This window comes from Hypomesus nipponensis, chromosome 9, assembly GCF_054491055.1.
Source record: "Hypomesus nipponensis isolate SF chromosome 9, ASM5449105v1, whole genome shotgun sequence".
Classification (NCBI taxonomy): Eukaryota; Metazoa; Chordata; class Actinopteri; order Osmeriformes; family Osmeridae; genus Hypomesus; species Hypomesus nipponensis.
This window is the reverse complement of record NC_140369.1, coordinates 15,590,362-15,615,084: the sequence shown is the minus strand read 5'-3', so window position 1 is coordinate 15,615,084 and position 24,723 is coordinate 15,590,362. Positions and strand designations below refer to the sequence as shown.

The 24,723-nt window shown below is 48.4% G+C and overlaps 2 protein-coding genes across 2 annotated transcripts in view; both read left to right on the top strand.

Moving 5' to 3' along the window:
• The window catches only part of skib (SKI proto-oncogene b), a 29,195-nt gene extending 16,103 nt beyond the window's left edge, over window positions 1-13,092 (top strand). Inside the window, exons 2-7 of the mRNA XM_084705841.1 lie at window positions 7,748-7,861; window positions 8,110-8,210; window positions 8,379-8,632; window positions 9,018-9,316; window positions 10,586-10,816; window positions 10,940-13,092. Coding sequence (XP_084561967.1) covers window positions 7,748-7,861; window positions 8,110-8,210; window positions 8,379-8,632; window positions 9,018-9,316; window positions 10,586-10,816; window positions 10,940-11,164 — 1,224 coding nt within the window. The 3' untranslated portion in view covers window positions 11,165-13,092. The remainder of the gene's footprint in view (window positions 1-7,747; window positions 7,862-8,109; window positions 8,211-8,378; window positions 8,633-9,017; window positions 9,317-10,585; window positions 10,817-10,939) is intronic.
• A 1,880-nt stretch (window positions 13,093-14,972) lies between these two features.
• plch2b (phospholipase C, eta 2b) lies at window positions 14,973-24,631 on the top strand. The gene is made up of 21 exons (XM_084705874.1): window positions 14,973-15,099; window positions 15,767-15,913; window positions 16,100-16,343; window positions 16,731-16,860; window positions 17,687-17,857; window positions 18,090-18,183; window positions 18,340-18,543; window positions 18,723-18,843; window positions 18,982-19,153; window positions 19,643-19,753; window positions 20,088-20,174; window positions 20,304-20,404; window positions 20,512-20,600; window positions 20,721-20,906; window positions 21,031-21,138; window positions 21,379-21,503; window positions 22,416-22,500; window positions 22,655-22,801; window positions 22,960-23,039; window positions 23,284-24,502; window positions 24,606-24,631. The coding sequence occupies exons 1-21, from the start codon at window positions 14,988-14,990 to the stop codon at window positions 24,620-24,622; spliced, it is 3,750 nt and encodes a 1,249-aa protein (XP_084562000.1). The 5' UTR covers window positions 14,973-14,987; the 3' UTR covers window positions 24,623-24,631.
• The last annotated feature ends 92 nt before the right edge of the window (window positions 24,632-24,723 follow it).

The following is a 24,723-nucleotide window of genomic DNA, read 5'->3' as shown; positions in this document are numbered from 1 at the left end:
GAGGGAGAGAGAGAGACATCCAGAGATGGGATGCATTTATATAACCCATTGACGTGTTTGTGTGTTGTGCCGTGCTCTGGGCTACCCTAAGCTAGGCGGTCTGTCTCTAACGGTCCACGTTCCCCTCGGGTCAGCGTTATCTGTCATGTCAGTCCAGCCCACAACGAGCCCTGTTCTACGAGCCCTGCGCTCTCCTTCGTTCTGCTCTCCTCTTTTCTACTCTGACCGACGGGATGCGGTTCACCTCCTTTGGACAAACAGCCATCCATCTCTCTCGTCTGCACCTGTGGCACAGCGGGAGATAAGCCCTCCTGCACTCCCCTCGGAGTGCCAGACACCCAGGCCAGGGCACCACATGTGCGCGGAGTTATTTCAACATGTGTCTGCATTCATGCTCCATGCGCTCATCCAGTCGGCCTCTGCAGGAGATCTGTCTCTGTCTGAGGAAGTGGGGAGGAAAGGAGAACCTTGGCCCCTAAGATGTTCAGTTCTGGTCGTTGAGTCAACGCCGAGTCACGCTCCACTGTTGTGGCGTTGCTATGGTGAGAAACTCAGAAGAATTCCGAAGAACCCCTGTAAAACCATCCAGAAAGGAAAAGAGACGGCTTCCAGCTCGACTCAGGGTCACGGGGCAGAGGGAGAGCTGCTCTGGCTTCAGCCGGCGCTGCCTAGCTCCGTGTTCCCTTCCTCTACCCTCCCACCTCCCTCCATTTTTGGAGGCTGGGGAGACCAGGCCCTCTCACCCAAATCTCCCACGTAAGCAGATATGTTTTCCTGTGAATAGAGAAAGAGGAAGAGGAGGAGGAGGAGGAGGAGGAGGAAAAGGAAAGCCAAAATGTTGAAGGCTGGAATGTAGGATCTGAAGAGCGGATGTTGTGGGTGTTTTTATCTCGTGTTTCCCTCGCGGGGGATGTCGTGAACAAGTGCAAACAAGTGAAATGCTGTTTGATCTCCAGTCGAATATTACGCACAGAAAGAGGCCGATTGGAAAGGTGAGAGAGAAAGAGAGAGAGGATATGTTCCTGCTGGTCCATCGTGGAGGAGGGACATAAGTGAATGTTAAACCGGATGCAGTTTGGAATATTTCTCTGCAGTTTCTTTGTAACTGAGAGCAGAAATCCACTCTTTTTCTCCCCAGTGATTTAGTTCTATTCAGGCACATGCTAGGGCTTCTTAGTGCTTTTAGCAAAGGTGCTCTGTTTCCTAATGCTTCCTCTCATTCTGAATGAAGCCATTAGCACTTCTACCCACCACCACATAGTCTCACCCCAAACGGAACTCAAGGTTTAGTGGTTTTACATGAGAAGAGTAATAGTCTGGGGTGTACTCTCACATGTATGTACACCAAATCAAACACACACACAGAGACAGGCCCACCAGCAACAACATCCTCTAGTGTCAAAACATACAAACCAAGGGATTCATCAGGGCTAAAGGGAATTAGCCATGTTAGCATCAGCGCTGATTAAAGGTAGTTGTGTATTTAGTGCATATTAGCCTATCTGCCAGGCCCGGTGTGCCTGGGTAGTCTGCTTTGGAGCAGAGACAGAGGAGTCAGAACGACCATCTATAAAAACAGCCGTGGATTTATCACCTCGCCGCAGCTAGTGACCTCCCCTGCCAGTTCCCAGGACAGACACTGTGTCAGTGACGTGACATCACAGGGGACACCGGCCACTGACCCTAACTTCACCTCAGCTTTATGGCCCACCCCCCCACACCCTCATCTCCCCCTCCCTCCCCCTCCCTCCCCCCTGCCCCCTCACACACCTCGTAACCTCTCCCTGGTATTCATCCCTTTTTCATCTGCCCAAATAAACCTGCCACCTGCCCCCACCCCACTGAACCCCTTCCCCTCACCCCCAACCCCCCCCCCCCCGCCCCCGCCTTCGCCCTCGCCAAGCCCTTCTGTTTGCAGGCATGTGGTCATGTGTCTCAGTTTACCAGGCCCAGCCAGCGCGGGGGTCAGCTGACCAGGTGGACCCGCGGCTACCCTCTCCCCCTGCCCACGCTCGGCTCACCCTCCGTGTGCCTGGGCTCTGTTGACGAAGAAGGATTCCTTTCATCCAATCGTTGCTCTTAGTAAACTTGTAAGACAGGATCTGCTTGGCTGACAGCCACATCAATCACACAGTCTCCGTGGGCCAGAGCTAGATACAGTGTATGTGTGATACCACAGTGTGTGTGTGATTTAATGGTGTTTACATGTGTGCGTTGGTGATATTATGGTCTGTGTGTGTGTGATAGGATGGTGTGTGTACTTGGAGGCGATACTGTTTGGGTTGCTGAGAGGTTATCCAGTGATATTTAAATCGTCTTTCAGCCTTCTTGGCTGGGGCATTAGCACTAATCTGTGGGATTTCAACGGAGGCGGTCCAGGACTTACTGTCTCATGAAGCAGTGGGCTAACAGCTACAGCAGGCCAACAGCCATTGGCTAATCTGAAGTGGACTTGCTGGCGGCCGACATTATGCAGACGAGCAGACAGATGAAAACGAGGGGTCCTAATATGGTCGATGTGTCCTCCCTCTCTCTCTCTCTCTCTCTCTCTCTCTCTCTCTCTCTCGCTATCTCTCTCCTTCTCTCTCTCTCTCTCTCTCTCTCTCTCTCTCTCTCTCTCTCTCTCTCGCTTTGTGTGTCTATCTCCCTTACTCTGTGCCTCTGCCTTTCTGCTGTCTCTATCCCTGCCTCTCCCTCCCTCCCTCCCTCCGTCTCTCGCTTTCTCCCTCTCCTCCTCTTTCTGTCCCCCCCCCCCCCCTCTATCTGTCTCTCACCTTCACACCCTTCGGCCTCCCGCTTAGCTCTGCAGCTGCTCCCTCATTGCAACTGTGCTAAATGTGAATAGGAGCAGAAAAAAGACATTGTGTGGTTAGCGTGCATGTGTGGTTAGCGTGCGTGTATGAGTATGCGTGTGTGTGTTTGTGAGCAAGTGTATGTCTATGCCCGTCTTTGCGTGTCGGTACTGTGTGGCCTAATTGGCCATATGGAACGCTGTACATCCCACATATAGACCACACAGCCCAGCTTGGCCGTCCGTACAACTGGCCAAGTCCACCAGAGCCGCTTAGGCGCTTCCCTAAAAGCACCCTGAGAATGTGGTGGGGCGGCTGCCTAAATATACACGCCTTCCCAGACGCACACACGCAGTCTCATGTCCGGAGATAGGTGCAGGCACGCTCGCGGTAATAACGTGTAATCTGGAGCTGGTATTTCTGGGTCTGTGGTGCTTAGTGGAGGGGTCACACCTCCACACAGCCTGCCCCCCACATCCCCTCGGTGAGATCATGGTCTGTTTACATCCCCTCACGCCCGCTACTCCGGCCCTCTTTATGGGTCCGGCAGAAAACCGTAGAGAAAACGTGGCCATGCGATGTTTTAGTGGCCATATTGGCCCTCAATTGAATTTGCTCCCTCCGCTCAGTGTTAACAGTCCGTTGCTATGTCTCACCTCGCCCGGGAGAGAGATACGAGGTTTGTCGGATCGACGCAGATGACAACATGAACAACCAGATCTGTGCATCGGCCTTCATTTGGCTCTTGTGTGGGGTTACACAACTCACGCTGTGGATGACCCTCTGTGCTGTGGATGACCCTCTGTGCTGTGGATGACCCTCTGTGCTGTGGATGACCCTCTGTGCTGTGGATGACCCTCTGTGCTGTGGATGACCCTCTGTGCTGTGGATGACCCTCTGTGCTGTGGATGACCCTCTGTGCTGTGGATGACCCTCTGTGCTGTGGATGACCCTCTGTGCTGTGGATGACCCTCTGTGCTTTGGATGACCCTCTGTGCTGTGGATGACCCTCTGTGCTGTGGATGACCCTCTGTGCTGTGGAGGATCAAATGAGGGAACAGATGATTGTGAGGGAAATCCACTAGGTAAGAGTCAGATGCAGAGGCAGCTGTGTGTTGCCACTGTGGTAGCAGCCACATCTATGCAGACGTGGTTCAGTTTCCTCGTTGTGGTGGGGGAGGCGTGTGGAGGGAGAGCTGCGGGACATGCGACAGTATTCATAGCCCATCCCCTGATCTCAGGCTAAAGGGGACATGTCGGGGGAAAGGCTCTGATGCTCTCTGCTCCATGAGAACAGACCTGCTCAGCCCAGACTTCCATCTCAATCCCAAAGACAATTAGGACAATCCAATCAGCCTTGCTTTGCGTTAAGACTGTTCGTGTGGCAGACCAGACCAGCCCAGACCAGACCAGACCACTGTTACTATGGCTCTGAGGTTGAATTCCAGAGGCTCATCGTCTCTGTGTATTCTCCCAACGGTCTTCCAGTGGCGGCCATTTTGAAGGGCGGCCATTTTAATGATGCATAAAAGGGATGGTTCGGGTTGAGGAAAGACTCTTAGGGGACTGGTCAGCTCAGCCAAGCATGGGTGAAGTCATATAGGTTTTAGATAACCAAACAAGGGATCATTGAGGCAAACTTGCGAGGCCACAGCCTGCAGCCTGCTATACCCCCCTCCTTTGCCACCCCAGCCCACTTCCCACTGATGCTGGTAGCCTTGGACTGAGCATGGCCAGTTGGTATGTATGTGCGTGTGTGTGTGTGTGTATGTGCGTGTGTGTGTGTGTGCCCTTGAGTGAGACAGTGTCCTGCAAAGCCTATTCAGAGCTGGGGAATACACTCTCGAGCTTTATCACAGGGGAAGGAGTCTGAAACGTGAAACTGTTGTGTCTCGTTGCCGGGGCACTTTTGGGAACGCCACGCCATCCGGCATGCAGTGGTATTGTGTGACGGTTGCCTGGGGAAACTCGGCCAGGGACGACTATTTCGGTCTCGCTGGCAGCCGTGGGCCAGCTTGGTGGGGTGGAGGCCTCTTGTGTCAGCGTGTAGAGGAGTGGGAGAGTTCAGCACACTCAAAGCTGGCCGACGCAAGGAAGTAAACATGTTCTTCACCCACTCCATTGTGCTCGGCCTCCATTGACAATAACCTGACCAGAATGTTATCCATGGCATGACAGTAGTATGACCGTAATATGACCGGTTGTGTTAGGGTGAGGGTTGTCTGTTCTGGTCGTGGTTGCACACGGCCCTTTTCCCTGAATGGCCGTGTCATTACAGGAGTGTCATTCCAGGAGAAAGCATGTCAGCTTTCAGCCTCCGCGTAGCCCCGCCCTGTTTAGCCCCCGGCTCCACTTTGAAACCTTCCCTCATTACGGGGCTCCTTAGAGAGCCATCACACAATAGCGGCGAGTTGAAAAGGGCAACGCATGAATGGGCTAAGTCTCTTTTAAGAGGAGCCTGTACTTGGCCTTCAAGCAGACATTCCTCCAGCTCCGAGCTTCCTCCCCCCCCCCCCCCACCCCTTCCAGACCCGCCCCTTCTCACTCCGAAACTTCGTTCCCACAGGGGCCCCAGCCAAAGCAAACTCCTAAGAGGAAGTCTCCTTCCCTCTCCCTGATTTTCAACCCTCACTCTTTCCCTCCCTCTCTCCTCCAGTAAACTGAAACAGCCTGAAGCACGTTGGAGACAGTGAGGGCTCTATCCTGTGCCCAGCAAGCACGAGACCGGCAGTGTATAGTGTGGGTGTCAGTGTTTTGTGTGTGCGCGTATCCGTGCGTGCTCATGTAAGTGTGTGTTTGTGTGCGTGTGTGTGTTTGGCTGTGTGTGAGAAGGAGCGTGTTATGTCTGGTGTGGTGAGGAGGGAAGTGTGTGTGGCTCCGGTGGGGCTACTCTCCGCTGAGCTCCCTGTCAGATTTAGCAAGCAGCTCCCTTGTGGTGTCTGGGAGGCCCCGCTCTCCCAATCTGTTTTGTCTTTGGGCCTCAGTCTTCCTGTAGCTCCAAACCTCAGGGCAGAAATAGCACACACATACAGTCAAACACATTCATACACACACAAAGTCAAACACATACATACACGCACACACACACACACTCACAGACAGCCTTTGTTGGGAAAACGACAACCATATCAATAATTACAGACTCGGATTTCACCGTTTGGCAGTTTGTCGAAAAACCACTGGTAAAACAGGTGAGAGATTAACGAGGATGTGCGCATGTGTGTGTCAGAGAGTGTGTGTGTGTTGTGTGAGCGATGTGTCAGATGGAGGTCTAGGCTAGTGTCTCTTAAGAGGAAACCTCGCTAGACATCCTGCCTCGCTGTGGGCCTGTGTGAGTGTACATCTGCAGTGTGTGAATAAGAGTGTGTGTGTGTGTGTGTGTGTGTGCATGGGGACTTGAGCAGTGATGTGTGTGAGTCAGAGAGACATAAGAGGAGTGTCCAGACGACCACAGTCATGCCAGATGCACTTAGGCCTTGTGATAACACAACTGCTGTCTGATTATAGCTTTATGAGCCAAGCTCCGGCAGACCCAGCCAAATGAGAGGGTAGGGTTATATGACGCGACCCAAGCAGAAGTTTCTAGAACGGAGGTTCTCTGTTATGTTGTGTCAGACCTGACTCACACCTCCACCCTCGGTGCCAGAACCACAGGCAGACAGACAGGTAGACACACGTACACACACACACACACACACACCGACACACTCAGAGACATACACACACAGGCAGCTTGCTGCTTATCTCTCAGTGAGAACTGTCAAACATGATTCATTAACAGCCAAGCTGCCAGTCATCACCCAGCAATCTGTCTTCCACACCTCCAGGTGAACCTCTTCGAACTATGCTGCTGAGCAAAGCCCACTCTTCGTGGCTGTACACCCAGTGTAGTGCAGGTGGCGGCGTACAGTGAGTAACCCTTTCCGTTGAGGAGAGGGGAGATAGGGAGGGGAGTCGTGGAGAGTTTGGGATTCCTGAAGGGAGACTGTCATCGAAGTCAGGTCTGAGCAGGTCTCTCCAGCGCCTAGGTAAACACAGCCCCGTCCTGACAGGCTGACACCTGAGGCTGGGGGGCTCAGTTACTGTCTCACCACGGGGGCCCCTTTCTCTCTCTCTCTGTCTCTCTCGCACACACACACACACACTTCCTGGATATGACTTGGTGAGTGTGTGTGTGTAAGGGGGGGGGGGGTGTTAAACAGAGACATGTAGCCTCTCCTGACTCCACCACCATCAGCAGAGCGGAGAGGGAAACGTTTTGTGAGTTAATGCCCTGTATTGAGGTTAGCTTCACCCCAAAACGTCTGTCCGAGTTTAGAGCTCTCAGCTTCCCTCTGTCTGTCTCTCTTTCTCTTTCTCTTTCTGTCTCTCTCCCTCTCTCTCCCTCTCTCTCTCCCTCTCTCTCTCTCTCTCTCTCTCTCTCTCTCTCTCTCTCCCTCTCTCTCTCTGTGTACCTGATGGCGCCTCCTAAAGCTGGCAGGTCCATGTGTAGCCTTGCTGGCTGCCATCCAGACCAGCTAGCGTCCAGACACACACACACACACACAGACATACACACACATGCAGACAGTCACGCACACGCACACACAGAGACAGACAGACAGACAGACAGACAGACAGACAGACAGACAGACAGAGCTTTCCCACAGACATATCACTTGAACTCTTGTCTGGCTCTCTCAATTTGTCCGTCTCCCAGCCTTGTTTTCCTGGCACAGCCCGGGGGTGAATGACGGGCACAGTGTGGTCACCACCCAGTGGTCTCTGCTCTGTTTAGAGATGATGGCTGAGGGATGCTGTAAAGTACACCATGTCGGGGGTTACACAGACATTTCTCCGATCGAAATACATACTGTGTGATATAGACCGTTTGACTCATATTGTTGATTTGTACTATTCCTGTAAATGTTTCGTGGCAGGACATCATATTTACTTTCCATCTCTTCTCTTCACAGTCCCACAGCCCGGCTCCAGCTAAGAAGTCCAAGATGGACAAGCTGCTTTCTCCCTCAGCCGACAACGACAGACAGCACGACTGGTTACAATCTCTGACAAAGTCTGCCAGCAAGGTTTGTGTCTCATGTTCTTTCTGCAAGTGTGTGAAACCTGATTTGTGGAACTTCAAGGTCACGGGGGTCCTTGACAGGAGGGTCTTTGTCCTCGTTCTGGGGACCTTGTACACCCCCGTCATGACGGGTCACCTTCGCTTCGCGGGGAGAAACGTTGTAGTTAGTGAAGGAATGACATGGATTTGGAATTGGACTGTTTACTAAGCTGCTCTTCAGTCTCGGTGAATGAGCTGTTCTTGGTTTTTCAGGATGTGAAACAAGCCCAGCTGAAACAGAGAGGGTGTGCCTTCCGGCCCTGGTCCCCTTCCTCCGAGAGGGACAAAACCACCAATCACAGTGAGGCGAAGCGGTAAGGGGCTGTCTCGCAAAACCATTTTTGAATTCATTTTGATCCCCCCAAACCTCACCTCACCCATCCCATGGCAGTTTGTTGCTACATAAGTGAACCTCCCTTTTCAAAAAAGCTCCTGTTTGTTTTAAGAGGAGAACTGAAAGTCTCACTCGTTGGCCTCCATAGATCCAGCCAGCAGATCAGCCAGGAGAGCTGTGTGGTTCCCAGCACAGCGCTAGCTCCTCTGGCCAGCCCCCTCCTCAGAGAGGGCCAGACCATGGGGACCCAGACCAGAGACAGGGAGAAGGACACCCCTGCCAGCTCCAGAGCCCCAGTGCCCCCGGTCCCCAAACCTGTTCTCCCTCCACCAGCCAACGCGGTGGAAGAGCACATGGAGATGGACGATGATGGGGAGATCGACGTGGACGACTGTGAGGATTGTGAGTAGGACACGCACTAGACTGCTTCCTTTAATAACACAGAAAAGAGACGTCACAAACTTGACCCCAAACCCTAACCTTCCATCCAATTGAGCGAGCAGAAACACAGAAATGCAGTCTAAGCCTGACTTGATGTCTGTCTCCATTGCAGCCTCTAGCAGAGATAGCAGGATCACTTTAAAAGAAGGGCTTAACACATAACTGAATGGGTTGACGAGCCAAAGAGATAGGTCTCGTCCTGTGTTAGGCTGCCATCTGGAGGCTGGTTTTAGGATCACAGGAGAAAGAGAGTTATCGTTCTTTAACTTGACTTCAATCAATCAATCAATCCATATTGACTCCTATATCATTACCTATGTTATTCCTCTCTCTGTCTGTCTCACAGGCCCAGTATCCATCCCCTCCTTGACCTCATCTCTCCCAGCCTGCAACAGTGTGAGCCAGACCCCAGCTCTGCCCCTGGCCCAGAAGCCCCCAGGCAGCATGAGGCCCACGGAGGGCCCCGGCCCAGCCTGGCTGCCTGGGCCCCCCTGCCCGGAGCTGGAGGCCCTGAGACAGAGCCTGTATGGGGGCCTGGACTCCCAGGAGGCCAGGGAGAAGTTCCTGCAGGAGGTGATGAAGATGAAGCTGAAGCAGGAGGAGAAGCTGGCTGCAGCCCTGCAGGCCAAGCGCAGCCTTGAACAGGTAGGCACACGCTAGAACGGGAGCACATTGTGGACAGACACACAAGCATACGTACGTAGAAAGAACCAACAAAAGCTTTATGCCATAGCTCAACATCCCAGCAAGCGTCAAGAAGAGCTAGGGTTGAATACTTCATGGACTGATCCGTTGCTGTTATTTCGATGTGGAAGTGATTAGTCCCAGAGACACCGTAGTGCCACTTTGACACCGGGTGTTTGACAGTGACACTGTGTTGTGGTGGAATTCATTCATCGTTGAAAGTCTGAGGTCAGAGGAGTCTGTTTATTCTTGCATTAAGGAGGAGCAGTTCTAAAACAGTGCCAAAATGATGTCTGGAATAGAAGGGTTCTCTGAGCATGATATTGTCTGAGCACTCTTTGAACCAGTTAGTTCTTGACAGTTACATGATCAGTTCAAAAGCTCATGTCTATCAAAAGAGGAACTCCGCAATATGCAAGGAAGAAAAAAGGAACTTAATACAGATGTTCAACTTTAGAGACAGAGCAAAGACAAGAAAGAGGAACCTGGGTCCTCAGAATCCCTGGGGTGTGGGCGAAACAACCAAGGTCAAACAGTCACATTTGTTAGCTGTTTGGTCAGTAAGCGTAAAGTTAAGCAATACTGTCTTCGGCCAAAAGGTTATTCTAGTGTTTTCACTGTTTACATTTACATTTACTCATTTAGCAGACGCTTTATCCAAAGCGACTTCCAAGAGAGAGCTTTACAAAAGTGCATAGGTCACTGATCATAAAACGGAGATATCCACAAACATTGCGGGTAGCCAAACATGAAGCATATATTGTGAAAAACCAAAAGTGCCAAAAGGGAAGAACCATACGAGCATGCAGTCAAACAAGTTACGATTGAACAACATGAACCTCAAAAAAGTGCAAGAGTGTACTTGTAGAAAAGCAAGCAACAGTGAAAATATTTCACAGCAAGTACAATAATTTTAAATTAGTTACAGCTAACCAACGAGAGCATTAAGTCAAGATTAATTAAGTAGCATTAAGTAAGAGTCATTGTGATCCTGGAGGAAACTAACATCAGGTCCAGCAAATCATTCCTAGGTACCATTGTATTCCCGGAACAAGGGTGTCAACTGTTGAGACAACTTATATATTAGATGTGGTATACAGCAAGTTAGCAATTTAAGTTTGCCTATGGCTAGCTAGCAAGCCAACTTTCAAAGCTGGAAAGTTTGTCATGACCACAGCTTCCTTTTTGCTGTCATCCTGCTGACCCTGCCTTGTCCCTGTTCCCTTCCAGGAGCTGGAGTTTGTGCGCGTGGCCAAGAAGGGCCGCCTGCGCGAGGCCGTGGAGGCCAAGCGTGGCCTCAGGAAGGAGATTGAGCGCCTGCGGGCCGAGTGGGAGAGGAAGACCCAGGAGGCGGAGGAGTCCCGCACACGGCTGAAGAGAGAGCTGGAGAAGGAGAGGCAACAGCGCGTCTGCGACCGTGGCTGCGAGGCCGAGCGCCTGCGAGTCAAGTACTCCTCTCAGGTGAGCAGGGTTGCTACGGGGAAAAACGCTAGCGAAAGTGCCGTCTTCCCCTGCGCGTTCCTCTGCATGTGTGTGCGTGTGGCCCCCCTCTGACCGTAGCCGTGTGTTCCCCGTGCTCTGCAGATGGAGGAGCTGCAGGTGCTGCTGCAGAGGGCCGAGGTGGACCGCGAGCAGCTGAGGGAGGAGCTGCAGCAGGAGCGAGAGGCCCGGCAGAGCCTGGAGAGGATGGTGAAGGAGCTGCAGGCACAGCTGGAGCTGCAGAAGGCCGACGACAGCCAGGACAGACTGGACTCCCACAGAGACACGCTCAGACTTACGCAACCACAGCACACCAACGGAGTTTCCTAATGCTGTGGACCGCGGTGAAACGTTTTTGCCGGGCTCTCCAGAGACAGACGGTACTGTAGTGGCTGCAGGACACACTGCATTATGTGCAGCTCCTGTTAAGGGGAAATTCATTCAGCAAAAAATACCCAGTGATTTCAAGAGGATGGTCTCATGTTTTGTATTAGTAAAGTTGGAAGATCTTGTTATGATGAAAATTGACATTTATTATGATAATATATGAACTTCAACTGGAACTGGAAAGTGGTCTGGTTGAGCATGAGAGCTAGCTGCAATCCCGTGAGAAAGACATCTTCCTGAAAGACAACAGACACACTCCTCTCCTGACTCCCCCAATGCTGGATAAGGACTTTATTTTGGTATATAAGCTATTTAAAGATGTGCAACTATAGCTCCATAACATTACTTGAATATTTAGGGAACAGAAGTACAGAACAGTAGGGGGCGACACCTCCACAGAATCTCGGTACACACTTTTCAACGGTAATATATTATATACATTTACAGACGACTGGAAAGCACACCACCAAGGTTTTCCACTTTGTCACTGACTCAATCAGTTTGCTTCTTGAACATGTTGTGGAGATTTCAAAGGAAATGTTGCATGATTAGCAGGGTACCAGGTAGCAGCCACTCCCATCAGTACATCCATGTAAACCCTATAGGCATGCAGCTTTCTCTCAACCCTCCAGATCTGTTTCAGCTGACGGAAGCCGAAAGTATCTGGGGACACTATCTTTATATTCTCATCTTGAATATTGTATGGAAGTGTAACTTTTTACTATGATGCCCACAACCTCCTTTTGTTTTAAAATCAGACGTGTATGAAACCAAACCATGTCATAAATATTGTGTTGCCGGTGAATCTGATGTTGTGTATAGAACAACTATGATAATGGCTGTCTTCTTGTGGAATTGCGGTATTTCAGATTTTCTATTGAATACTGTAAAATAATTTATATTCCAAAATAATTTGCTGCCTGTAAACCCGTAAGCATTTTTTGTTTCTGATTTGTAGGGCTCTTAAATCAACATATGCTTTATATGAACAACATTTCTACATATATACAAAATATGAATATATATTTTTTTACTTAAGAAAAGGAATTGCACTTTTAAAATAAAGACAAATTGCATTGTGCATTTTACTCCCAATTGCTTTGTTAAAATTACAACAGAACATGAACAACATTTAACAACTATTTTGTTAGTTCTGTTTTGTCAATTCTATTTTGTAAATACACTTGTGATATTGTAAATAATAAGAAAGTTTGCTTGCTTTACACTTTAATTCTATTATGAGTAATAGTTTTTATCTTACTTGAAACCAAAAGAAAATGTATATTTGTGATTATGATATAATTGATGGATTATTGCACCCTTGATCATCGCTTAAAATCAATGGGCTGAATGGAAGTAATGAATGATTGGTAAAACATAGAGAAGAGACAAGTTATCGGTCATTATTTTTAAACAATAGGTGATCATTTTGAGAAAGACAAAATTACTATTATAGTCATCATTTCCATATATGTTTCTTCCTTCGGATAGGAGCTAAAAGAGATGTTCATTGTTTTATGGATTGCGGATGTATCTACTTAAACCCAGACCAAAATTATCAAATGAAATCATTATATATTTGAGTACCTACCCCTCTACTGGCTTTCCAGACCCAAGTAGGATAGATAAGACATCTCTCCTGGTCTTCAACCTTTGGTGCTCACAGATATTTTAGAAAAACATACTTACATGTCTTATTATTATGTCCCCACTGAACATATGTTGGATACAATGTAATGGGAATATGCGTTGCATTCGTTAATACTGTTAATAGTAGTTTTGGAAGTGGGGTTTTGTTTTGCCGTTTGTTTCGATGTTTTCTTTTTCCTTGGAAAACCTCTATGATATCCATTAAAATCAAATCAACCATTTGTATGAGGGTGTTTAGCAATTCTTTGCTTTCGTACTTTCTTTGTATGTTTTTATGAGTCTGTAGGCCTACTCAATAGAGCGACATTTTGCTATCCTTCTACAGATCAGATCACAGAACATGTGGTGCTGAAAGTTCCCAACAATACACGTGAAGACTAAATAAGCAATGGCCATTTGCAAGATCATGATTCTTGAAAATGTCTTAGCAATTAGACGGCCAATTTTTCGATCCGTTATGGCACACCAAGACTGGGTAAGTAGCCTATCTTCCAAAAAGAGAGCGCTTTGTTTTCTGATTAGTTCTCCATCCGCTCTGCTCTCTTACTTGCACAACTGCAAGTGCAAGTTTGACAACAAATGAATTGTAAGGGTTGCAAAAGTCAAGGCATCCAGATTTGTCCCTTCCTGATGCTAGAGTAAAGTTTCAGTGACCGATTTGCGAGGTTGTAAGCACCCAGGTGTGGTTGTTATAGCCTACTGGAAAATGGACTGAAGTAAAAAATATAAATATATACATATATAGGCCTAGCCGATATATGTAATAAATAGTAATGTTGGATTACACGTTTGCTGTTGTATTTATTCAAATATCAGTATAAACGTGTTTTTCAGTGACTTCACGTTCAGAACATGGTGGCCTATTGTTCAGATTTTTGTTCTACAAGACGTTGACAAGGAACATTTTCAGTAAGGAACTGAAGGGTTCAATTTAAGTGGCCACTACAAGTTGAACCCTTTTGTTCCTCACTTAACGTTATTGAAAAGAAAAAAAGGTGCAGTGGTCCAACTTTTTTCAGAGCTGTATATCTGGACAAAATGGCCGTGTACAGAACGCTGACATTTTGTCCAGATATAGTATCAAATGAATGGCCGTGTCCAGAAGGCTGACATTCATTTGAAACTATATTTGGACAAAATGTCAGCCTTCTGGACACTGGCCATTCTTTTGATATTACAGCTCTGGAAAAAAAAATGGAGAGCACTGCACCTTTTTCTTTCCTTTCCAAAAACGTTGAGAAGGAACATTTTGATTGAGGAACAGAAGGGTTATATTTAAGAGGCCACATCATGATCAGAAACACCTGTGGGCAGTCAGTCTTCAAATCAAGTCATTACACTGCCCCAACTCTCTGTCTATTCCCGACCCACTCTCTTTCCTTCCAGAGCTTATTAGTAGCGGGAAAATCCCTCTGTAAATGCAAGGCTGCAGCCTCCACTCAGGATTATAGCTTGAAGAAGATTTAGAACTGACACGTGTTCCAGACTCCTCCTGTCTTCTCTCACTGAATTACAAACACTGAGGACCAATGGCCGCTTAATTAGGAACACTCTTCACGGAACTGGAATGGCGACCTAACGGATAGAGAGTCAATGTAAGTACATGTACATGTACATGTACAAGTACATGTGTTTCCATTGTCATTTCTTGGTTTATGCTTGTGGACATGAACACATTGAGAAAGTGGATTCAAAGTGTCTGGCGAGGCTGCTGTGGGACATGGTAGTCTTCTGAAGACCGACCGGATCGACTCCTTCTCCCTGCGTTATGTGAACGGTCCTTTGGAGTGCTGACTGTGATTTGGAGCCAGGTCGTACTTAATGAGGGCGAGGAAGAGAGGCGCTGGACCACGGGGCAGGAAGTGACATGAGCAGCTCCCAGCAGGGGGGGACCTAAACCAGCCGAGCAGGGATGAACACCCCTCCAAACATGGCACCTCTGTCTTCAGGGCTGAGCGTCACCGCCCCTAGGGGACCCCTGTCCCCCAGCACCAAGAGCTCCTTTCCCTCCCTCAACTCCCTGGCCCCGGGGATGTTTTCCCCCTCTCTGTCCAGGGGCACCCCCAGCTCAGGGAGGAGAGCTTCCAGCCCCTTCAAGACCCCCAGCCCGTCCATCATGACCTCCCCCAAACTGTGGCAGAAGACCTCCATCTCCAGGCTGGCAGAAGAGTTCTTCTGGATTGGGGGGAGTATAGTAGCTCAGCCCAAATGGAGACTGGGTCAGATCGGTAAGAAGTTATTGTGAAATTGTTAATGAGCTGCACTGTCACATTCTTCATGTTCATCTTAGTTTGGTGAAATGAATTAAATAGACAGAAATACATTTGTTTACATGTAAACATGACCTACCAAGCCTGCGTAATGTGCTCATGTGATTATGACCAATGATGCAGATCTTATTTATAGACCTTCCCTACTGGTATGTGTTTTCCACATATATTGTTTACGTGAAATTGGAATGGAGTGTGTGTGAGTAGGTAATAGGCGACAGTAGACCATCACTGAAGATTAGACTGAACGATGCAGACTTGAGTGAGTCACATGTCTCAAATTCAGATTACATCCAGAGGTTACCTGCCGTGCTCCCTATTTAACCACTCCTCCCACTATCGCACCCATGTGGTCAGGCATACGTGACATCAAAGAATCACAAAACACATTCCAAGACAAAATGAACACATTATCGCAAATAAAAGGGTTTGTTGAATCACTGACAACTTCATTTGAAAGTTGTACAGTACATCTGTCAGTATGGTTAAAAAAAAATTCTAAAGCTCACTCACCATGTTAGTATTTTTAGCCAGTTATGGTTACGGTTCAGATGGTCAAGTGTCTGGCTGAGACACTGTAAAAACAGGTGCCTGATGATGTCAAATTCTGTGTGTGTTTCTGCAGTGGAGAGGTGTATGTGTACCATGCAAACAGGCACCCAGATGACAAAGTTAAAAGGAAAGAAGAAGGGTCTGGTGCGCTACTTCTACCTGGACGAGCACAAGTCCTGCATCCGCTGGAGGCCCTCCAGGAAGCATGACAAAGCCAAAAGTCAGTAAAAAAATTGAGAGGATAGATACGCTACTCCGGCACCCTGCCGTTTCCATTAACTGGTGGAGTCCTAAACGTATACGTTTGAATTCTAGGTCTTTCCTAAAAAAAAGTTTCCACAAATTTGGACAAATTCAAGATACAGTAGCTGATGAATGGATCTATTTTGACTCTTCTCCTGTCCAGTAACTATCGACTCCATCCATGAGGTGTGCGAGGGAAAGAAGTCGGAGATCTTCCAGCGTTATGCAGACAGCCGCTTTGATCCCAACTGCTGCTTCAGTATTTACCATGGCAGCCACGTGGAGTCCCTGGACCTGGTCACCACCAGTGGGGACGAGGCACGTACCTGGATCACCGGTCTGAAGTACCTAATGGCAGGCATCAGTGACGAGGACAGTCTGGCTAGGAGGCAGCGTGTCCGGGACCAATATCCTTCAAATCCTAGGGGATTTTATGGTCACACAAAGTATTAAAAGCCTATAACATATAAATACATTACATGGCAACACATTACGTTAAGGTTGGGCTTTCCAGTGGTAAGTGGATGTGGCACAACTGGGTTGAGTGGATTTTTGGTCCACAACCTTCAACTGCCTGTTTCCAACTGCCACATACACCCACCCCTGAATTTTACTGTAGGTTTTGCTATGTAAATGCATGGTAGTTACTGTAACCTTAGTGTAAAGTGTTTCCAGTTACATGACTTCAGGAATGGAATGCTTTGTGTTGTGAGGGATGTATTGTACGATAGCATAGATGAATGCCTTGGTTTGACAGGGTAATGGTCATCATTCAACCTTGACAGTCAGATCACATGGCTCCAGCAGACATTCTCAGAGGCTGACAAGAATGGAGATGGCACCCTGAGCATTGGAGAGGTCCTGCAGCTTCTCCACAAACTGAATGTCAACCTGCCCAAGGAGAAGGTCAGGGAGATGTTTACGGTGAGCTTCAGTTCAGATGGTCATCATAGTCTAAAGAACTGGTCTGTGTTCCTGCAACTGGTACCTGGAATTTGCATGGTATAAAATGTTATGCAAATATATTAAATAATGATTTGATATTCAGATTGGGTGAATTGGCGTTTCCCCTAATTAACAGTGAAGTTAAAAGCAAACCAATGTTGTTAGTGACCTATAATTCTGGTATTAAAGAAAAGCAAAAAGGCTCACAAAGGTAGACAAGTCAAAGAGGGTAAGCGATCATGCTCTTACAACCTGATCTCCAATCATCCCTTCTTAGGGTTACAGATGCCCTTTCTTGTCTGTGTTTTAGTGGCATACCTTGGGAGAGGACAGGTTAGTTGAGAAGAAGGGGAGGAGGGATAGAGAGAAGAGCTGCTGAAGCAGTCAGACCATATGCTCAGGCCTGAACAGATGGCAGAGGTTGTAATACTGCATTGAACTTGTTCAGCACAGAGCTTCCCTCTGCCTAATCCATGCTAATACACCACACAACATGGGCTCCATTACCTAAACTGCTGCTATGTGGTACAGATATCCAGAAGGATGACCGTTAACACTGTCAGTTGTCTTTCTTTGTTTTGTTATGTTTTTAAGGTAACATGGTACACCTAATTAAACGTGCACAGTATGATTAGTGGCATCATAATATGCCATCCTAATATGCATTTTCCCTAACAGGGAAAATAATCAGGGAAAACAGGGAAAATAATCTTGCATAAAACAGTTTACATTATAAACTGAAAATGAGGAAATAATGTATTGAGACACTTTTTAGTTTCATTAAATCATATGTATTCTATACTAGGAGGCAGACACGGATGACAACCAGGGTTCTTTAGCGTTTGAGGAGTTTTGCAACTTCTATAAGAGGATGTCCACTCGCAGAGACCTCCATCTCATCATGATCTCCTACAGCAACCAGAAAGAGTATATGGACCTCAATGACCTGGCACGCTTCCTGGAGAATGAACAAAAGGTAGGTGCTGTACGAAGACAAGTGAAGAAAACGGGACCTTTATGACAAAGGCCTTTATGTTTTTGTTATCTGTGCCTCATGTCAGTACAATATGTCTTGCAATGTAACATATTTTATTTACATTTTCTCTCTGAGCTGATAGTTAAGAGAAAGGGATTCAACAAAAGACACCAAACATATAAAGGTCAATAATTGAGAATTTGAATGATTGTCTCACCCTTCTGTTCACTAGATGGTCAACATCACCAGGGAACACTGTCTGGAAATAGTGGGCCAGTTTGAGCCCTGTCCTGAGCATCTTCAACACAAGGTCCTGGGGATTGATGGTACCTAATACACAAACAACTACTAACTAGTATTCCCTTTGTTATCCAATCAGTGTCATCATTACACCAGACCTTGTAGCATCATCGTCGCAATCCATAAATGGAAACCAAAAGAAAACGACAAAAAGTGACCTTCTTGTGTTCAACCTGCTCCAGGGTTCACCAACTATATGCGGAGTCCAGCAGGAGATATCTTCAACCCAAACCACTACCATGTGAACCAGGATATGACCCAGCCTCTGACCAACTATTTCATCTCCTCCTCACACAACACGTACCTGACAGGGGACCAGTTCCTGTCCCAGTCCAGGGTGGACATGTACGCCTACGTCCTCCAGGCTGGCTGCCGCTGTGTGGAGGGTAAGCTCCAATGGAACTGCAGTTCTTCTGTGACCGCACAAACTGCGTTTAACATACAAACACTTCGCACCTTGATTGCACTGGTTTGTTCCCGGTTGGTTTTTTTCGTGTGCCAAGAACAGATAAGTGATGGACTCTCTCCTTCTTTCACTTCCTTTTCTTTGATCTTTCTCTGTCAGTGGACTGCTGGGATGGACCTGATGGGGAGCCCATAGTCTACCATGGTTACACACTAACATCTAAGATCCTCTTCAGAGATGTCATCGAAACCATCAACAAATATGCCTTTACAAAGAATCAGTGAGTCATTGGAACGTTAGCATTGATCATAGCCCTGAAGTGAAAATCAAATGTGTCTATCATATCAGAGTTTGTAGTAATGGGTTAGGCCTCTGTTTCTGAGAAGCAGAACCCAGATAACCTGCCAACCTCTCCCAGGTACCCAGTCATCCTGTCTATAGAAAACCACTGCACAGTGCCACAGCAGAAGAAGATGGCCCAGTACCTGAAGGAGGTGCTGCAGGACAAGGTGGACCTGACTTCCGTCAACATGAACGAGTTCAGAAAACTGCCCTCCCCCGAGACCCTGAAAGGAAAAGTCCTGGTGAAGGTGAAATAGTCCCCACTTGAACACTCTAAATGGTGAAGGTGTAATAGTCCCCACTTGAACACTCTAAATGGTGAAGGTGAAATAGTCCCCACTTGAACACTCTAAATGGTGAAGGTGAAATAGTCCCCACTTGAACACTCTAAATGGTGAAGGTGAAATAGTCCCCACTTGAACACTCTAAATGGTGAAGGTGAAATAGTCCCCACTTGAACACTCTAAATGGTGAAGGTGTAATAGTCCCCACTTGAGCACCCTAAATGCATATTTCCTTCCTGGTGTCATTCATTGGTGTAATTTCTGATCTAATAACTTTAGAAATGTTTCATCTTGTTATCTAAGATCGGTGAGGGGATTATATCAGTTATCAGGGATCTTGGTTTGCAACAGACTTGCAGAATGTAGAAGTAAATGATTTGAACTTGACCTCAGTCAGAGACGTTTGATTTTACTCAGGTTTAACTAGCAATTGTGATGTCCATTATTCTAAAGGGAAAGAAGCTCCCAGCCAACCTAGATGCTGAAGCAGAGGAAGGGGATGTATCGGATGAAGACAGTGCAGAGGATGAGGATGAGGATGAGGAGGACATACGGGCAAATACAGTAAGACATTTACCTGAGCTTGACATGAAGGTTGAGGTTTTTTAGGGGGTGTACCACTCAAGTAAGTGAATATGATCACTTGTCCAGACACGCATACAAATGTGCAAGTGTTTGGCCATACACATATGGCCTTTGTTACTAAAATAAACAATAACAAAATAATGTTAGATGCAAAAACTGAGAAAGCTGTGGGCTTTTCTGGTGTAAATACCTTTTATATCCCCCAAGACCTCTAGAGGGCAAATGTGAGACATCGTGCAGCCACCCCTCCGGAGTCTAACAGAATGTCAAATGTGACAACCAAGAGGGAATTCTGAACTGTTGTATGTTACAGGATGGGAAAGATGCCACCACAGAAGCTGAAGCAAAAAAGAAGAAGAAGAACTTCAGCAGGTCTTTAATGGGCAGCTTCAGGCGTAAGGTGAGCCGTCTAATTCTCCAAAACCACTGTGCGTTTGTGTCCTGAGGGCTTGCCTAAACCTCCCTCTAGCTCCCCCTCTGTGTCGGAAGTTGCGGTCAGCTAGGAGCTGACAGTAGGCTCTTGTTTCAGAGGAAAAATAAATTGAAAGTAAAGAAGAGGCTGATGCCTGATGGAGAGGTCGACCAAGAGTGCCACAGCAGGGAACGGACACAGATTGTGTACTACACCAAGTAAACCCACCACTCGCCTACATCTGCTCAGTGACGACCTTCAGCGTCAAGGTCTTTAAACGCCTCTCTGGCTCGTTCCCTAACAAATGGTTGTCTGCCTCTACCAGGAAGAGGAAGACCATGAGGCTGTCCCGGGCCCTGTCTGACCTGGTCAAATACACCAAGTCTGTCCGTGTCCACGACATTGAGACACAAGGTAAGAGGGAGCGATAGAGTCCTCTCTTAGAACACTCACAGAGTTCTCCTTCATGACACCGCTCCATGTGGAGTGGACTCATGCATACGTGACGCGTCCCCTCTTCTTCCTGACCGGCAGCGTATATGACCAGCTGGCAGGTGTCGTCCTTAAACGAGAGCATCGTCAACCAGATCATGCAGCTGAAGCCCGCCCAGCTGGTCCGCTTCAACCAGCGGCAGCTCCTGAGAGTCTACCCCTCCAACTACCGCGTGGACTCCAGCAACTTCAACCCTCAGCCTTTCTGGAACTCAGGATGCCATATGGGTAAGGCACAAGGAGGAGAACTAGATGGAAAACTTTGTGAAAATAATTGGGTGCTCATGGTTGAACACCTGCCACCGAAGTTTTCAGTGTTTATATTGTAGATGTTCTGTCATTACCTTTTCAGTTGCTTTGAATTTCCAAACCGAAGGCCGCATGCTCGAACTGAACAGAGCCAAGTTTGCGAACAATGGTAACTGTGGATACAATCTCAAGCCCAAGTGCATGTGTAAAGGTTGGTACCCTATGAGGATGATAACATTGCTAGTATACATAGCATGCATTGTGTCTTTAGAAAACCTTTTAACCATGCATTATCAGTCTGTGACTTTGCCTGTGAGCCGACAGGAGCCTGACATTGAAGATGAGTGGTTCAAAGCCTTGAAGGGGAGATTCAACACACCAGGATCTCTGTCATAGAAGAGGCGAATGGGTATATGGCTGTTTATGGCTCCTGTGTGCTGTCTCTTTCCAGGTGCCTTTAACCCCATGATAGAGGACCCGCTTCAAGGCCAGAGGAAGACCCAGCTGGTGCTGAAGATCATCAGTGGGCAGCAGCTTCCTAAACCCCAAGACTCCATGATGGGGGACAGAGGGGAGGTGAGATGTGTAATGAGGAGGAGGAGGAGGAGGATGTTGACGAGGAAGATGTGATGAGGAGGAGGATGTGTGATGAGGAGGAGGATGAGGATGTGTGATGATGAGGAGGAGGATGTTGATGATGAGGAGGAGGAGGATGTGTGATGATGATGAGGAGGATGTTGATGAGGAGGAGGATGTTGATGAGGAGGAGGATGTTGATGAAGAGGAGGATGTTGATGAGGAGGAGGATGTTGATGAAGAGGAGGATGTTGATGAAGAGGAGGATGTTGATGAAGAGGAGGATGTTGATGAAGAGGAGGATGTTGATGAAGAGGAGGATGTTGATGATGATGAGGATGTTGATGAGGAGGAGGATGTTAATGAGGAGGAGGATGTTGATGAGGAGGAGGATGTTGATGAGGAGGAGGATGTTGATGAAGAGGAGGATGTTGATGAAGAGGAGGATGTTGATGAGGAGGAGGATGTTAATGAGGAGGAGGATGTTGATAAGGAGGAGGATGTTGATGAGGAGGAGGATGAGGATGTGTGATGATGAGGAGGAGGATGTGTGATGATGAGGAGGAGGATGTGTGATGATGAGGAGGAGGATGTTGATGAGGAGGATGTGTGATGATGATGAGGAGGATGTTGATGAAGAGGAGGATGTTGATGAAGAGGAGGAGGATGTTGATGAGGAGGAGGAGGATGTTGATGAGGAGGAGGAGGATGTGTGATGAGGAGGAGGAGGATGTGTGATGATGATGAGGAGGATGTTGATGAGGAGGAGGATGTTGATGAGGAGGAGGAGGATGTGTGATGAGGAGGAGGAGGATGTTGATGAGGAGGAGGAGGATGTGTGATGAGGAGGAGGAGGATGTTGATGAGGAGTCTGTGCTGGATGGATCATGGAATCTTCCCTTGCTGCTCTAGATCATTGATCCGTTTGTGGAGGTGGAAATCATTGGTCTGCCCATTGACTGCTTTAAAGAACAGACCAGAGTTGTGGATGATAATGGTGAGCACGGAAAAACCTCTTTAGAGAACACATTCAATGGAATCACCCCAATATACATTATTGTACGTATTACTTGTTACTTGCGTAACAGCTTTTATGTACTCCATGTTATGCCCTCCATTGTGCTGGGCTACATATTTGTGTTCTGTTTAAGGGTTCAACCCCATGTGGGAGGAGACACTGGTCTTCACGGTGCACATGCCCCAGATCGCCCTGGTCCGTTTCGAGGTGTGGGATCACGACTCAATAGGACGAGATTTCATTGGACAGCGGACCATCGCTTTCAGCAGCATGATGCCAGGTGACTGGAGAGATGATACGATTGGCCGGAAGCTTGTGCTAAACACATGTTGAATGTGAATGTATTATATCAATGTCTTTTATTGTGTTTACCGTTATTTTTCTGCGAGTGAGTACATTTGCTGAGTAATTCACGTGGATGGTGATCTCCTTTCGAAGGTTATCGCCACATTTATCTGGAGGGAATCAAGGAGGCATCAATCTTTGTCCACGTGGCTGTGAATGACCTCACAGGAAAGGTGGAGGCTTCTCACTTATTTCTGTGTCCAGTTGCTCTCCGTAATATCTAATACACACTATTGATAACTTTACTCACTATTCCATTGGAGCTTTTGTAACCGAGTGTCCCTAGTAAGGACAATGCTTAAAGACACAATTGGTATAGACGGCATGCAAACTGTCAAGTCATTCACTTCATATGGGTCACCGATGTTCTGTTTTCAGTGCGTTACTTAACCACAACTTGTGTGTTTTGTTTTGCAGGTCAAGTCAACTAATGCTGTGAAAGGACTGATCAAAAAGGCCACCAAACACACCAAGGGCCATAAGAAGCAGCAGGCGTCCCTGGACTTCTCCACGCACTCCTCGGAAGGGGTCCGCTTTCCGAAAGACCTGGACTCCTTCTCCCAGGACAGCAGGAACTGCAGCATGTCCTCCAGGGCAGTGCCTCCTGCGGTCAGGGCCTCCCTCCACCACGGGGCGATGAGTGAGCCAGTGAAGCGCTCTCACAGGGTTCAGATTAAGGACTCTCTCTCGAGGAGGAGCATTCTCAGGATATCCACCACCTCCAACCCTTGGGAGGCCACCGCCCACTGCATTATAGAGGGCAGCGCAGATCTGGAGAACTCGTCTCAGTCCTCCTCTCAGGTTGACAGTCCACGCATTCAGACGAGATGCCCGGAGCCAGGGCCTCAGCCTCGGACTCCACCGTCCCAGCGGTCACACCAGGACAGCCCTGGGTCAGATCAGGTGTTTGAGTGGCCCGAGCCAACACCGACTGAGGAGTTCAAAGATGGAGAGCAGAGAGAGCAGCCTTGGGACTCTACGAGCACAATGTCTGTTTCAGCTGTGTTAGAGGTCCTGAGTGGGCCTGAACCTGAGCCACAGCCTCCTTCCCTGCCCCAAGTCCAGCCCCAGGTCCAGCCACACCACCAGCCCCAATCACAGCCCCAGGTCCAGCCACACCACCAGCCCCAGTCCTACCCTCCATCACAGCCCGAGGCCCTATCAGACCACAACCTCCAACCAGAGTGCCAGGCCCAGCAACCCAAACCCATCCCCCAGCCCCTGGTAGCACCATCCTCCCCACTGCGGGTCCGACGGACTCTGCAGACGCCCCCCACCCAGCAGCCCCCCACCCCCATACGGAGGACGGCCCGCTCGCGAAGCTGTCCCCGTAAACAGCCTGCCTCGCCCCTCACCCCCGCAGCCAATCGCAGGCACGCCGGCCACTGGCAGGGCCCTCCCCCTCAGACCCTCCCCCACGGTGGCCACGCCAAGCAGGTGAAGCCTCTACCCAACGGACTGGGTCTGTCTGACAGCGAGTCCAGCAGTGCGGGCAGCACGGACAGCCTGGAGCTCCTGCCCTCCCGCGTGCCGTTGGACGGGGCCAGGGGGGACGGCACCTTGCAGAGGCAGATGAACGCCCTGTTCGACGAGAAGATGATGGAGATCCGCAGCAAATCGCCTCTCTTTTTCAATGGTGAGATTTTGCGACCGTCCCAGTGGAATCCTGAGTTGGTGGCAGTGTGAAACGGCCTGGGGGTTGAAATTGTTGATGTCTGCTGCCGTCTTTCTCTTTGCAGATCGCTCCACCCTGTAATGAGCAGGCAGTCCACAGAGCGCAGGGGCTGGGTGCCGCCTCTTAGACCCAGCGAGGATGGAGGAATCTCAGACACAGTACAGTACATTACTGTTTACAGT

What these genes read in the sequence shown, in the direction of transcription:
- plch2b (XM_084705874.1), top strand. Translation starts at nt 14,988, where the DNA reads ATGACCTCCCCCAAACTGTGGCAGAAGACCTCCATCTCCAGGCTGGCA. An exon ending in TCCTGGAGAATGAACAAAAG is followed by an intron (nt 17,858 to 18,089) that starts GTAGGTGCTGTA and finishes TCTGTTCACTAG; the next exon opens with ATGGTCAACATCACCAGGGA. An exon ending in CCACGACATTGAGACACAAG is followed by an intron (nt 20,601 to 20,720) that starts GTAAGAGGGAGC and finishes CCTGACCGGCAG; the next exon opens with CGTATATGACCAGCTGGCAG.